At 35.9% G+C, this 17,343-nt stretch overlaps 1 protein-coding gene across 1 annotated transcript; it reads left to right on the top strand.

The window, feature by feature from the left end:
* Window positions 1-4,618: 4,618 nt before the first annotated feature.
* LOC103241019 (olfactory receptor 10J4-like) lies at window positions 4,619-5,875 on the top strand. Its single transcript, XM_008007914.2, has 2 exons — window positions 4,619-4,754; window positions 5,040-5,875. The coding sequence occupies exons 1-2, from the start codon at window positions 4,619-4,621 to the stop codon at window positions 5,873-5,875; spliced, it is 972 nt and encodes a 323-aa protein (XP_008006105.1).
* Window positions 5,876-17,343: the final 11,468 nt, after the last annotated feature.

Here is a 17,343-nt window from a genome sequence, read left to right as displayed (position 1 = left end):
AAAACAGTATGGCGATTCCTCAAGGATCTAGAACTAGATGTACCATATGACCCAGCCATCCCATTACTGGGTATATACCCAAAGGATTATAAATTATGCTGCTATAAGGACACATGCACACGTATGTTTATTGCAGCACTATTCACAATAGCAAAGACTTGGAATCAACCCAAATGTCCATCAGTGACAGATTGGATTAAGAAAATGTGGCACATATACACCATGGAATACTATGCAGCCATAAAAAAGGATGAGTTTGTGTCCTTTGTAGGGACATGGATGCAGCTGGAAACCATCATTCTTAGCAAACTATCACAAGAACAGAAAACCAAACACCGCATGTTCTCACTCACAGGTGGGAACTGAACAATGAGATCACTTGGACTCAGGAAGGGGAACATCACACACCGGGGCCTATCATGGGGAGGGGGGAGGGGGGAGGGATTGCATTGGGAGTTATACCTGATGTAAATGACGAGTTGATGGGTGCAGCACACCAACATGGCACAAGTATACATATGTAGCAAACCTGTACGTTGTGCACATGTACCCTACAACTTGAAGTTTAATAATAATAAATAAATTTAAAAAAAAAAAAAAAAGAACAATAAAATCTTCATGGTTCTGAGCTCCATCTCCAAGAAATGAAGATGACACTACCTTTTATGTATAGGTGACTCTAAATTCAGAGGGGACTGATCACAGCCATTCAAGGGGAAAAGTTGCTTAAACACTTACCCTTGAATGAAGAGATAAGTGAACTGACAGGAAGAACTGCAGAAAGTCGCACCTGTGTTGTGAGACTGTACATTATTCCAGCTTAAGTACTTCATGATTTTAAGAAACTGGAAGGTAATTCTCCTTCTTTAGAAGGTAGGAATTTTAGAGTTTGGGTTTTTGTTTTGTTTTGTTTTACTTTTTACAATGTACATAATTTCATTCTATATGTTCTAATAATCAAGTATCTGTGGGTGTTTATAGCCTGTTAGAAATTGAAGTATCTTGAATATTCTACTACTATTCTTCAGTAGTATTGAAGAAACTACGAGCACAGACAGATGAAAATTAAGAATGTTGTCTGTTTCTTATTCTTGGTAAAGAGAGAACCCAGAAAACTGCGTGAGGAGGGCTTTGAAGAACAAAAAACAGAGACCAGGATGGCAAACTCAAGGCAAAAGCCAGGCATAGAAAGAGGGTAAGATTTGGGCAAACCAAACAGAAAGGCTGACACAATGTTAGGGGCATCTTGTTCACCAGAAGCTGCCAGGGTCATTGGGAAGGAAGCAGGTAATGTCATATGGACATACCTTTTGTCATTACTATACTTAAATAATGAAGAAAGCAGACTTTACCATCAACATATATGAAAAGTATCACAAAAGTCAAATGCTCCCAACCACCATCACTGAGAAAGATTGTGCAAACTATACATATCCTGATATCCTGGAGATTTTCTTCTTGAAGATATTTGCCAAGAACTTGTGGGGTATATGTATGTGGAAATATATTCTTTGAAAAAGCTCTCCCAGTGACTCTAATATGACCATTTATAAGTCAAGCATGATTTAATACTGTAGTAAATAAGGGGAGTGTCTAGAATGTAAAAATAATAGTTTCTTTCTCCTAGGCTCTAAGAAACCATGGTTGAAGTTTTCAGAACTTGTTTGTTTGTTTTTGATGTTATTCAACATTCATAAGTGCAATTAAGCAAGCATTTAGAAAGCACCTATTGCATTCACATTGCTAGGCGACAAGATACTTAAAATTCACTTAGAAAGCAGCCAACTCTCTTTAGTGCATGTCTAAATAAAATAAATGCAAAAGAGCTCAAGCAATGTATTGGAGGAATTAATAAATGAATTGAAGTAATAATCACTGAATAATCATGGAAGACTTTCTGGAGAATATGAGATCCTGTTTTATCCTATAGCCATCGAACTGACCTTAATCAAAGCCGACATTGTGCTCAGCTTAGGCTAAAAGTTGGGGGAGACAAAATTTTACACTGTTCTTTGTCCTGTCTAGTACAGAAGCCAAGCTTGTAAAAAATGTCTTATTACAATAAAATGGTATCTAAATCTAAAAGGTGAATAACATAGCTAGGCAAATTTAGAGAGTCTTCTGAGAAGTGATAAATTGTCATTTTGAGAAAGCTATGTTTTTAGGAGGCAGAGAAGGGCAGGAAATACATTGCAACTTAGAGAAAATAACATGGATATAGTAGAAGAGCCCTAAAAGGACATGCTATATTTGAGAAATAGTGGGATGTTTCTTTTGTAGGAGAACTTGGCTGTAGGAAATGAGGATGGACAGGTAAGATCTTGAAGCCATGCTAGGTGGAATTCCCCTCAGAATCAGCTAGCTAAACATGTAGTTCTCTAGACTCTCACTGCCTTGCTGTAAATATGCCATGCACATACATTTACCACCTATCTCACTTTTGGCAAATCAGGTACCTCTCTAAGCCACAATTTCCTAATTGCAAATAAGATCATTGTAATAATACTTATATCTTAGGGTAGCTATGAGTATATACAAGACTATGAAACCAAAACATATAATAAAGAGTATAAGTTATTAGTATTATCTAGCTTGTAAGCAAAAGGGGTCCAAAAGACATCTATAATGAGGAGACATAGCGTGGTCACAGGTGTGACATAAATAAGCTGGCAGTAGGTGAAGGATAGAACTGGGAGAAGGAGATACCATATTCACCCTATGGGACAGATATAGGGCAACTGCAGAGGGACTAAAAAAGAAGGTTAAGATGTTGGAAAACAGATATCTAGAATTTTGGAAGTAACTCATTGGGGTGAAAGATGTGGAAGGAATAAGAAACGCAGCCTAATGGTAACTCTACAATGTCTGTAAATAACTCAGAGAGGAAACACAGGAAGGAAACCCGATATGTAAGGGAATATGGCCAATTTTGCTCTGAACATCTGTATTCAATACTTGGAGGACATTCTGGAATTGGAGATGTCCCAGAAGAAATTGGAGATCCTTTTTTGATAGAGGCTGAAATTGGAGAGTCATACAAAGTGAGTGGTTCTGAAACAATAGAAATGGGAAAGACTTTCCTTTAGAGGTAAATCATCTGAGAAACCTTCAGAGGAAAGAGTCTGTTGGGGAGTAGACTAAAAAATAAATGATATGAGTCTTGATTGAAGAATGCTTGGGTATATTTGTTTTCTACCTAAGGGTCTTTGTGTTATCTGTGCCTTGTACCTGCAGTATCTCCCCCTGATCATCACATAGTTTACATATTGTTATTCTATTCTCCATTTAAGTGCATCACCTCCTCAGAGAGGGCTTTCAAATTCCACAAACGACAGTACTTATGCACTCTCACATCACAGAGATCCTACATGTCTGGTTCCATGTTGTGCTTCCTATGGATACAATTGCTGGACACATCATTGGCATCTAGTCAGTATATATGGAATAAATTCATGGACTTTGATAGTCGTGTTACCACTCCATACCTTACTTTCACATTTTGTAAAATAAAAATAAAAATTCTACACATAGCCTTGTAAGAATTACATGAGACAGTTCTGTCTAATCCTAGCATCTTGTATAATACATTATTGGTATTGAGTAGGTGCTGGTTACCTGCTCTGACTCTTCTTGTATTCCTTACCTACAAATGCAATGCACATAGAAGACAGTAACTCCTCAACTAACAATATAATTGTTTTGTTTTTTGTCTTATTTTGTCATTAGTCTTGATGAATCTTTCAAAATAATTTCAGCCAGTATTTCTTTTTTCTCTCCCAGCCCTTCATTCTCATACCTGCTTCCTCATTTCTTTCCCTCCACCTTTAACCATGACTGAAATTAAAATGAAAATTCTATGAAGAGTCTTCATATCATTTTTCTGCCCTCATGTCCTAAGCAGATTGTATGTTGAACAATCAAAATAGAAATATTACTGGCAAAATTTATCTGAGGAACTTGATTTAATTCTTTTCAGGCTTGTTGCAAAGCAAACTACCTAAGTACATTAGTTGGCAGGTGTTCTGGAGGTTCTGCTAAAAACACAAAAATTGATCAGAATACACCATTCCGGAATGAGCCAGTATCTTCAAAATTATATTAAATTTAAGTTAGTCCATTTTATTATATTAGACACTTCAAAAAGATGTTCAAAGAACTTCAAAGAGACATTAAGAACTTAAAAATTAATGATATGTCTTAAGAACTATTGTAATAAGAAAAATTGATGTTGTATGTCTCAACCTTTAATTATTACCACATATAGAAACCCAGAATATACAACATGTTAAACTGATTTGTCTGCTCTAGTTGTTGACACAAATGTCACCCTCAGAACCACTACTCTGTGGAGAGCACTGATGAAGATAGGATTGCATTGAAAGAAATGTGAATGTTATTTTGGAAATATTCGCTGATCTCTCAGAATTTTCTAAGTGTTTTAGTAATTTTAAATGATGGAATTATTTTATTCATTCAATCAATAGTATTTTAAGCACCCCTGAGTGCTAGGGTACCACTAAATCACAAAAAGCATTTGACAAATATAACATCTCAAAATCCAGTAAGTGAGATCAAAAAACTTTCATTCATTATTTTGTGTCTTCCTTGCAGATCCAGAATGGAGAAAAGAGAGATAAACAGTGCTTTTGGGGTAAAATCCAGGTATAGGTATTTGGGCCCACTCATCTACACAGATTCTCATATTAGAATCATTCTTCTCTTAACTCAGGCTCCTGACCTTGACCTCTTTCCAGGTGCATTTAACTCCCTTTCCTCGGGTTCTCTAAGAGTTACCTGACACTTGCTCAGGTCCCCTGAATAAAATAAAGGTAAATCAGTGCATAAGGAGCTTTATACAGTGATCTCAGACTTGTGACCAACAGCCCCTCTGCACCATTGATAGACAGTGGTCATGCCCACCAGGAGGATGGGCAATCACACTGCAGTGAGCATATTCATTCTGTGGGGATTTTCCAGTTTTTCAGACCTGCAGAGTCTACTTTTTGTGGTGATTCTCTTCTCCCATATGACCATCCTAACTGCAAATGTGTCCATAATGGGGGCCATCAAGCTCAGCCACAACCTTCACACTCCCATGTACTTTTTCCTCTGTGGCCTGTCCTTTTCAGAAACCTGTACCACTGTGGTAGTCATGCCTCGCATGTTGGTGGACTTGCTGTCAGAGAGCAAGACCATTTCTCTTCCTGAGTGTGCCACACAGATGTTTTCCTTTCTGGGCTTTGCATCCAACAACCGTTTCATCATGGCCGCTATGTCCTATGTCCGCTACACGGCCATCCACAGCCCACTGCAGTACCACCCCCTTATGACAAGAAAGATCTGCTTGCAGAAGATGATGGCTTCTTGGATGGTTGGGTTCCTGCTTTCTCTGTGCATCACCATCACTGTATTCAACTTGTCTTTTTGCGACTTGAACACTATCCGGCACTATTTCTCACCAGTGGTCTCCCTTGCTTGTAATTACACTTCCGATTATGAAATGGCTATTTTTGTACTCTCTGCCTGTGTGTTGATGGGCAGCTTTATTTTAATTATGATTTCCTTTGTCTTCATTGTGTTCATAGTCACAAAGATGCCCTCTGCAAAGAGGAGGTTTAAGGCCTTCTCAGCTTGCTCCTCCCACCTCACTGTTGTGTCCATACACTATGGATTTGCTTGCTTTGTCTATTTGAGGCCCAAGAACAGCAACTCCTTCCATGAAGACATGCTGACGGCCGTGACATACACAATACTGACGCCTCTGCTTAACCCCATCGTGTACGGTCTGAGAAACAAAGAAATGCAGATAGCCCTAAGAAAAACACAAGGCAATGTAATTGGGGTTTTCCCTCAGAAGACAAAAAATGAGCCCTGACCATTTAAAAAAATTACATAGCCTTGATAAATAAAGGTGGGAAAAGCGGAGTACTTCCAATTAATATCACTTTGTGCACAAACTGGTTAAAGTATTGTCTAACTGCCTAATATGTCTTGGTCTCACCGTTTTCCTACTACAGAGAGGGTGCAGTTTTAAAATATTTTTAAATGTTGTGTGTGTGTTTGTGTGTATGTGAGTATGTGTGTATGTACACATATTCATTCAGGGAACGTATTGCTTTGGAACACTGTATTTTAATGATAGCAGTTGCTTTTTGGGAAGAAAAAAAATTATGATACTAAAGAAAGAAGGACAGCAAGGAAGAAAGAAAGAATGTAAGGAAGGGAGGGAGGAAGGAAGGGAGGAGGGGAGGAAGGGAGGAAAGGAGGAAGGGAGGAAGAAAAAGAAAAAAATGGAGCTGACTAGTATAATTAATCCAAAAAGAGGGAGAAAGTACAAACACAAAAAGTTGAAATTGAAAATAAGGATATGATTAAAATAGAGAAAATTAAAAGCAATTTAAGAGAATACTTTGTTCAAATTTAATCAAACAAATTTGAAAATTAGAAAAAAAATCATGAATGCATCTATGGAAAAAATAAGCTTATAAAGTGACCCCAAAAGCAATAGACATTTTTTGACATACCAATTTCCATGGAAATTTTTGAGAAATCTGTCAAAGAGATGTTTTCCTATTCTCTCCCACAAAGCATTAGAGCAGATAGTTTAATAATTAATTTGTTTAAATTCTTAAGGAACAAATAATTCAAATGTTATTTAAATTGATTTAGAGCATAAAAATATACGGCTTCTAATTTGTGAACCTCACAGTGGTGGGAAGTGTTATTACTGCTGACAGATCATGGCTCTGGTAGGGAAGTTCTGAAGTGGAGTGTGGAAGATTAGATGATGTATGCTGGTGAAGGAATTTTGAGGTTACATTGTTCACATGGTTATAGGGAGTGTGAAGTAACATATTATTCTTGATTTGAATTATATTTTCCTAATGACAAATGACATCAAGGATCTTTTAAATACTTATTAATCACTTATATGTCTAATTCAGAGAAATATTCAAATTCTCTGTCCACTTTTAATTGGGGTATTTGTATTGAATTTAGATTGTTTAAATGATTCTAGATAACATCCTTGATCAGACATACTATGTGCAAATATTTCCTTCCATTCTGTAGGTTGTTTCTTCCCTTTCTTTATAGTTTCCTTTGAAGCAAAAAAGTTTTTAACTCTAATGTGGTGGAATTTATCTTTCTTTCTTTCTTTTTTTTTTTTTTTTTTTTTGATCATGCTTTTGATGTCATAGCTAAGAATCTATTGCTTAATCCAAGATCATGAAGACTTTCTCCTCTTTCTTCTAAGAGTTTTGTAGTATTAAATCTTACATTTAGGTCTTCAGTCCGTTTGAATTAACTTTTGTACGTGGGTTAAGATAAGGGTCCAACTTTATTCTTTTACATGTGGATATTCAAATGACCCAGCACCATTTATTGAAAGGATTATTCATTACCCCACTGAATATTCTTGGCACCCTTATAGACAACCTGTTAACCATAGACACATGGGTTTATTTCTGACCTCAGTGCTATTCCATTGATCTATATGTCTTTCCTTTTACCAGTAAACACTGTCTTGATTGGTGTTGTTTGTTGTTGCTGTGTGTTTTTGAAACAGGGTCTCACTCCATTGCCCAGACTGGAGTGCAGTGGCACAATGGGTCACTGCAACATCTGCCTCTTGGGTTCAAACAATTCTCCTGCCACAGCCTCCTGAGTAGCTGGGATTACAGGCACCCGCTACCACGCCCGGCTAATTTTTGTGTTTTTAGTCAAGATGGGGTTTCACTATGTTGGCCAGGCTGGTCTTGAACTCCTGATCTCAAGTGAAACACTCACCTTGGCCTCCCAAAGGGCTGGGATTACAGGCATGAGCCACCATGCCTGGCCTTGATTAGTATTGCTTTATACTAATTGGGAAGTGTGAATTCTCCAAGTTTGTTCTTGTTTTTCAAGATTCTTTTGGCTATTTTGGGTCACTTGCATTTCTATATACATTTTATAATCTTGTCAATTTCCATAAAGAAACCATCTGGGACTTTGATAGGGATTTTGTCTAATCTGCAGATAAATTTGGGGAGTATTTCCATCTTAATAATATTAAGACTTCCAATTAATGAGCATAAGGCTTTTTCACTCATTAGGTTTTATTTCATTCCTATCAGCATTAAAAAATTGATATTGCTGTAAATGGAATTGTGTTCTTAATTTCATTTTTATATTTTGCATTACTAATGCAAGGAAATACCACTGACTTGTTATATTTATCCTATATCCTACAAGTTGTCTGGACTCATTTATTCATCCCTATAATTTTAATGGGTTTCTATATTTTTATATATGTTTATGTTTTCTATATATTTATGTTTTCTATGAAATCATGTCATCTGCAAATACAGTTTTACTTCTACTTTTTCAATCTGGATGCCTTTTATTTCTTGTTATTGCTAATTGCCTTGCTTCCTCCACTGCAATGTTGACTAGAAGTGGCAAGAACAGACATTCTTGTCTTGTTCCTCATACCTGGGAAAAGCATCTAGTCTTTGGCTATTAAGTATGAAATTAGCTATGGGTCTGTTCAGGATTTTGTCAGGTTTAAACTATCTCTGTTTACTGATTACATGATCTTATACATAGAAAACCCTAAAGATTCCTCCAAAAGACCCTAGACTTGATAAACAACTTCAGTAAAGTTTCAATACAAACTGATGTACAAAAATCAGTTGAATTTCTATATACCAATGACACTCAAGCTTAGAACCAAATCAAGAACTCAATCTCATTTACAACAGCCACAAAAGATTAAAATACCTAACAATACAACTAACCAAGGAGGCAAAAGACCTCTACAAAGAGAACTACAAAACACCGATGAAGGAAATTGTAGGTGACACAAACAAATAAAAAAATCCCATACTCATGGATTGGAAGAACCAACATCATTAAAATGACCATGTTGCCCAAAGCAATCCTCAGGTTCAATGTAATTTTTATGAAATTGTCAGTGTAGTATTTCACAGAATTAGAAAAAAACAATGCTAAAATTCATATGAGACCAAAAAAAAAAAAAAAAAAAAAGCCCAAATAGCCAAAGCAATCCTAAGCAAAGTAATATAGCTGGAAGTATCCCATTACCTCACTTCAAAGTATACTACAAGGCTATAATAACCAAATCATCATGGTACAAAAATAGACCCATAGATCAATGAAACAAAATAGAGAACCCAGAAATAAAATCACACACATACAACCACCTGATCTTCGACAAAGTCAACAAAAATTAACAATGGGAAAAGTATACCTTAATTAATAAATGGTGCTGGGAAAAATGGCCAGCCATCTGCAGAAAGATGAAACTAGACCCCTATTTCTCACCATATACAAAAATTAACTCAAGATGGATTAAATACTTAAATGTAAGACATGAAGCTATAAAAACTCTAGAAGAAAACCTAGGAAAAACTCTTCTGGACATTGGCCTCGGCAAATAATTTGTAACTAAGACCACAGAAGCAAATGCAACAAAAACAAGAATAGACAAATGGGACTTAATTAAAGGGCTTCTGTACAGCAAAATAAATAATCAACAGGGTAAACAGACAACCTCGAGATGGGAGAAAATATTTGTGAACTATGCATCTAACAAAGGACAAATATCCAGAATCTGTAAGGAACTCAAATCAACAACAAAAAAACAGGTAGCCTCATTGAAAAGTGGGTGAAGGACATGAGCAGACATTTCTAAAAAGAAGACATGCACATGGCCAACAAGCATATGAAAAAATGCTCGACATCATTAATCATTAAAGAAATGCAAATCAAAAATACAAAGAGATACCATCTCACTCCAGTTAGAATGGCTGTAATTAAAAAGTCAAAACATAACAGATGTTGATGAGGATGCAGAGAAAAAGAGAATGCTTATACACCATTGATGAGAATGTAAGTTATACAACTGCTAAGGGAAACAGTAGGGAGATTTCTCAAAGAAATAAAAACAGAATTACTATTTGGCCCAGCAATCCCATGACTGAGCATCTACCTAAAGGAAAAGAAATCATTATAACAAAAGACCACTGAGCTTGTTTGTTTATTGCAGCACTATTCACAATAGCAAAGTCATGGAATTAACCCAAGTGTCTATCAACAGGTGATTGGATAAAGAAAATGTGATATATATAATATATATATAATATATATATAATTTATATATATATATACACACACAGCATAGAATACTACCCAGCCATAAAAAATATGAAAGCACATCTTTTGCAGCAACAAGGATGAAGCTGGAGGACATTATTTTAAGTGAAATACCTCAGAAATGGAAAATCAAATAATGCATATCCTTATTTATAAGTAGGAGCTAAACAATGGGTACATATAGGCATAAACATGGAAATAACAGATACTGGGGACTCCAAAAGGTATTAGGTCTAAAAAAATTATCTATTGGATACAGTGTTCACTGTCGGGTGATGGGTTCCCTAGAAACCCAAACTTCACCATTATGCAATATACCTAGGTAATAAACCTGCACATGTACCCCATGAATCTAAAATAAATTGAAAAATTTTTTAAAAAGAGAGCAGGGTTGACCATACTTATATCAGACTTTGGGTCAGAAACTGTTACAAGAGTCAAAGGAGGTCCTTATATAATAATAAAAGGTCCAATGTATCAGGAAGATATAACAATTTTAAATGCATGCACACAATATCAGAGCACCTAAAATATAAATTAATAAAATAATAGTAGAAGAAGACTTTAACGGGCACCTTCAATAATGGATAGAATACCTAGACAGAAAATCAATAAGGAGACAGGAGGCTTGAACAACACTATAGAGCAAATTTTCCTAACAGACATACAAAACATTCCAAACAACAGCATCAAAAATTCATATTTTTCTCAAGTGCACATGAAACATACTACAGGATTTATTTCATGTTTGGTCACAAAATAAGTTTTAACAAAGTTTTAAAGATTGATATCTTACCGGGGCCTATCATGGGGAGGGGGGAGGGGGGAGGGATTGCATTGGGAGTTATACCTGATGTAAATGACGAGTTGATGGGTGCAGCACACCAACATGGCACAAGTATACATATGTAGCAAACCTGCACGTTGTGCACATGTACCCTACAACTTGAAGTTTAATAATAATAAATAAATTAAAAAAAAAAAAAGATTGATATCTTAACAAGTATCTTTTTGGATTATAATCAGATAAAACTAGAAATTGATAACAGAAGGAAAACTAAAAAATCTACAAATATATGGAGATTAAATAGTACACTCTTGAATAACCAGTGGATCAAAGGAGAAATCAAAAAGACAAATAAAAAATATCTTGAGACAAATGAAAACAAAACAGAATGTACAAAATCTTATAGGATGCAGCCAAAACAGTACTAAAAGGGAATTTTATAGTGACAACTGCCTAAATTAAATGAGAAGATCTGGATTAACTTAGCTTTACAACTCAAGGAAGTAGAAAAAGAAAAACAAATTAAGCCCATAGTTAGCAAAAGGAAGAAAATGACAAAGATTGGAGCAGAAATCTATGAAACAGAAAAAAGGAAAAAAATCAACAAAATTAATAGTTGGTTTTTAAAAACGTAGACAAAACTGACAAACCTTTGGCTAGACTAAGAAAAGAATGAAGGAAGTTTTTTTGTTTCGTTTTGTTTTGTTTTGTTTTATATTTAATTTTTTTATTATACTTTAAGTTCTAGGGTACATGTGCACAATGTGCAGGTTTGTTACATATGTATACACGTGCCATGTTGGTTTGCTGCACCCATTAACTCGTCATTTACATTAGGTATCTCTCCTAATGCTATCCCTGCCCGACCCACCCCCGGTGTATGATGTTCCCCGCCCTGTGTCCAAATGTTCTCATTGTTCAATTCCCACCTATGAGTGAGAACATGTGGTGTTTGGTTTTCTGTCCTTGTGATAGCTCTCTCATAATGATGGTTTCCAGCTTCATCCATGTCCTTACAAAGGACATGAACTAGACGAGTTGATGGGTGCTGACGAGTTGATGGGTGCAGCACACCAACATGGCACAAGTATACATATGTAACAAACCTGCACGTTATGCACATGTACCCTAGAACTTAAAGTATAATAAAAAAAAAATAAAAAAATAAAAATTAAGTATAAAACCACCGTGGAATACTATGCAGCCATAAAAAAGGAAGTTTTAAATGAGTAAGATTAGAAATAAGGAGAAAACATTATAACTGATTCCACAGAAATAAAAGAGATCCTAAGAGACTACTTTTAACAGTCATACACCAACAACATACAATTTGCCCAAACTGAATATAAATAAGCAGAAAATCTGAATGAGCCAGTAACTAAGGAGATTAAACAGTAATCAGAAACTTCTCAGCCAATAGAGTACCTGAACTTCACTGGTGCATTCTACCAAATATTTAGAGAAGAATTAACACCAATCCTTCTCAAACTCTTCTGAAAACTGAAGAGTGAATACTTCCAAATTCATTTTATGAGGTCAGCATTATCCTGATTCCAAAGCCAGACAAAAACACTGCAAGAAAATATAACTACGTTCCAATGTCCCTGATGAACATAGATGCAAAAATTCTCAACAAATTCCTAGCAAACTAAATTCAAAAGCACATTAAAAAAAAAAAAAAAAAGAAAGAAAGGAAAGAAAAAAAGAATTCTGGCCGGGCACAGTGACTCATGCCTGTAATCCCAGCACTTTGGAAGGCCGAGGCAGGCAGGTCATTTGAGATCAGGAGTTCCAGACCAGCCGGGCCAATATGGTGAAACCCTGTCTCTACTAAAAATACAAAAATTAGCTGGGCGTGGTGGCGGACACCTGTAATCCCAGCTGCTTGGGAGGCTGAGGCGGAAGAATCACTTGAACCTGGGAGGCAGGGTTGAAGTGAGCTGAGATCGTGCCACTGCATTCTGGCCTGGGCAACAACAGCGAAACTCTGTCTAAAAAATAAATAAATAAATAAAATAATTCTACGCCATAAACAAATAGAATTTATCTCTGGCATGCAAGTGCAAGGTTGATTTAACATATACAAATTGATCAATGTGATACACCAATGTGATACAGAATAAAGCATTAAAAAAACCAAGTTGGGCATGGTGGCTCACACCTATAATCCCAGCACTTTGAGAACCTGAGGCAGGCAGATTGCTTGAGTTCAGAATTCAAGACCAGCCTGGGCAACATAGTGAGACCCCCCCATCTCTAGAAAAAACAAAAAATTTGTCTGGCATGGTGGCACATGCCTGTAGTCCCAGTAACTTGGGAGGCTAAGGTGGGAGGATTGCTTGAGCCTAGGAGGTAGAGGCTGCAGTGAGCAGTGATGGCGCCATTGCACTCAGCCCTGGGGGAGAGAGTGAGACCCTGCCTCAAAAAAAAAAAAAAGAATAAAAAAGAATCATCTCAATAAATGCAGAAAAATCATTTGACAAAATTCAACACACTTTCATGAGAAAAACTCTCAAAAATTAGCTATGGAAATAATTTACTTCAACATAGTGAAGGCCATATACTATAAAGTCACAATTAATGTCATACTAAACGGTGAAAAACTAAAAGCATTTTCTCTAAGATTAGGAACAAGGCAAGGATATCCATTTTTACCAGTTTTACTCAACATAGTACTGGAAACATTGAGGAATGAAGCAAGAAAAGAAATGAAGCCATTAAAATATAGAAGGAAGGAGTAAAATTATCTCTGTAAGCCTACAACACGATCTTGTATGTAGAAGACCATTAAGATTCAACAAAAAAACCATCAGAACTAATAAACGAATTCATTAGATTTGCAGAACACAAAATCATCACATAAATTCAATTGCTTTTCTAGACACTAACAATGAACTATCAGAAAAAGAAATCAAGAAAATAATCCCATTTCCAAAGATATCAAAAAGAGTGAAATACATAGGTTTAAATTTAACTAAGAAAGTGAAAAACTTGTAGACTGAAAATACAAAACACTGATGAATGAAATTTTAGAAGACAAAAACAAATGAAAAGACATCTTGTGTTCATGAATTGGAAGTCTTAATATTGTTAAAAATGTCCATCCTACACAAAATGATTTACATATTTAAGGCAATCCCTATCAAAATCCCAATGGAATTCTTCACAGAAATTGAAAAATTTATCCTGAAGTTCATATGGAACCATAAAAGACCCCAAACAGCCATAACAATCTTCAGAAAGAAGAACAAAGCTGGAGGCATCACACTTCATGATTTCAAAATACAAAGCTACAGTAATTAAAATAGTATGATACTGGCATAAAGACAGATGGAAAACAGAAGGATAGACAGGAACTCCAGATATAAACTCAGGCATATATGCTCAAATGATCTGTGTGCAGGTTGCCATGACTAGCCAATGGGGCGGGGTGGGGACAACTCTTCAACAAATGATGCTGATAAAACTGAAAAGCCACATGCAAAATAAGGAAATTGGATCCATATATGTTTGAGCAGTTAGGTCCTCTTGATGTGGAGGGGCTGACCTACGGGTTCTTCAAGGACAAGACCAAAGGAACTTGGCCTTCAACCTAGAGAATGTTCTGTTATAGTTCAGGAACACCATGAGAGTCAGTTGTGCCATGGCAACCTGCCAGTCAATGTGGCAACTGTATGTGACAAAGTCACAAAAAATTTTAGTGTAGGCACCATTGTTCTATTGGAACGCATACATATTAGTGGATTAGAGTGGGCAACGAGGAGAGGTGAGGTGAGAGAAATATGAGGAGAGGTGAGAGAAATATGTACCACCACCAAGTATCAAGTGTCCTAGAACAAGAAAGAAAATATAAGATGTGGAATGCACATCTTATAAATGTAAGATGTGGAATGCGCAAATAATTTTTTAAAAGTGTATGCTACTCATCATGCTGAAAAGAATATTGCAATTCTATTCTATACGTGTTTGTAAACTAAACTGGCAAACCAAGGTGATTTCTAAACCTAAGTGACATTAAAACTTGGGCCACTGAATATAGCCACATTTCAGAAGTGCCACAAATTGCTGCAACCATATTAATCATGTTGATCTGAAGCTCAACTTCAGTAATAGTAAAATGTTATAATTTCTTTTTTTCAAATCACTGAATTTAAAAATGCATGGAATCCTTGGGTGTGTAGAAAATACTGCAATCATAAGCCTTTATATGATCATGTGGACAGGTTATCTCGCTGTCCCAATAGATGTGTACATATAATTTCTTTGTCCCAATGGATCCTCAATGTAATTTTCCAAAACAAGTGAAGTGATTAATTTGTAATTACAATTGAAGTAAATAATGTCCCAGATGACCCAAACCTCACTTAAATATGGCCTTGATGTGTGATAACAATTCCTTTGAATCTATCTCCAGTGTTACAATAAATGTATCACGAGTTTATACTTATATTTTAGGATTAAGGAACATTTGATTATTTTATTCATACCAGAAACAGGTTGATTATTTCAAGCAAATGTTTAGTAATTGAGCATCTACTTATTGTGTAAACAGTGCTTGGTGTTTTCCCACATTGTATATTTTAACACAAGAATCATATGAAGTATGTATTATTATCTTCTTTTTATAGGTAAGGAAACAGAAGATCAGAAAGTTTTTGTAACCTGCCTGTGATTCCAGACTGTGAGAGGCAGAACTAAAAACTCTGATCCCAGGTTTGCATGGCTGCAAAGTCCATGGTGTCTCTGCTGGTCACTTTGTCTTCCATGCTGGCAACTATATTCAACTTTGAAAATGTTTGTGTCTTTTATGTGTTTATTTTCTTTAAAAATATTAAATTCATATCTGGTTTGGGTGCTTGTACATATAAAAAAAGCCAGAATTTAATAATTCAGGCACACAATCCTAGTATTATTTACACTAGAGCATACTGTTGTCATGGTTCTCATGTAATTTAGATTGAATGAAATTTGATAGAATGTGTTTGGGTAAGAGCATGGTTGCTGATAATTATGTAGGTACGTTGCCTTAATTATTCTTCACATAGGCTTTCTTGAAGAAAAAGCAAATTATTCTAAAGAATATGTTGATCTTTAGATCAGAGTCATGGGAAAGAATGAATATGACTTATCTATTCTCCCCTTTCCTTGATCATGTTCTGTATTTTGAACACAGGGACCATCATTTTGAAATGCCAATTAATCTTTTTTTCAATATAACTTCCTACCTTTTCTATCTGGCTACTTCTTTCCCTACTAGTTTAACTTGCCAGCACCCATCAAATACTCTCACACTTCTTGTTTCTCTATAGCTGCTTGTTAGAACTGGTGAAACTAAAATGTACCTAAATAGATTCCCAAATAGTTCCATTCACTTTCCATTTAATCCTAGTTCATAAAGATACCTAGGTTTTTCTTATTGCTTCACACAATCCCACATGTACGACAAGGTATGGTATAGGAGATAAGTCTTGGGATATTTTGCAAAATATCTAGGATGTTTAACTTTCAACAATAATAAAAATTGTTTGACCTCTTCATCTTAAATGTAGACATCATCTAGCTCTTGTTGTCAATTATTATAATTAAGGATGTGGTTATTTTCACTCTATGAAAAGGAGCAAGTCAGAAAGAAAGAGATGTCAAAGTCAATTTTCAGGCCCAATTAATTGTATAACTCGAGGCAGCATTTACTGAGACAGAGTGCACTGGGAAAGACACATTTGGGATGGGCATGGACAATTAAGAGTTGACTTTTTTTTTTTTTTTTTTTTTTGAGATGGTAATTTCACTCTGTCTCCCCAGGCTGGAGTGCGGTGTCATGATCTCAGCTCACTGCAATCTCCGCTTCCCGGGTTCAAGCGATTCTCCTGCCTCAGCCATCCAAGTAGCTGGGATTACAGGCGCCCACCACCACACCTGGCTATTTTTGTATTTTTAGTAGAGGTGGGGTTTCACCATATTGGCCAGGCTGGTCTCGAACTCCTGACCTTAAATGATCCACCCACCTCAGCCTCCCAAAGTGCTGGAATTATAGGCATGAGCCACTATGCCTGGCCTAGAGTTGACTTTTCTATGAACATTTATTAATATGTTAACAGTTTATGTTATCTTAATAAATGTTGTTGTAAACATCCATTTATGTATCTCTTGTGCACATGGTGATTAGACTTACTCTAAAGTATACAAATAGGGGTAAAATAGCTGGATCCCAAGATGAGTCTTCAGTTTTATTTTATGGAATCTGAAAGGAAAATTTGTCCGCACAAAATATTTTATAAGGCAAAGTTACCATATTAAAAATTGAATAAGATCACATTTAGGCATATACACTAACTGTGGGGTCATTTCAACCAACTTAATTTCCTCTGGTCTGGTTTTAATAGGCACTGTTAAATGGATAG

The sequence above is a fragment of the Chlorocebus sabaeus genome, chromosome 1, assembly GCF_047675955.1.
Source record: "Chlorocebus sabaeus isolate Y175 chromosome 1, mChlSab1.0.hap1, whole genome shotgun sequence".
Lineage (NCBI taxonomy): Eukaryota > Metazoa > Chordata > Mammalia > Primates > Cercopithecidae > Chlorocebus > Chlorocebus sabaeus.
This window is presented reverse-complemented; position numbering and strand designations above follow the sequence as displayed.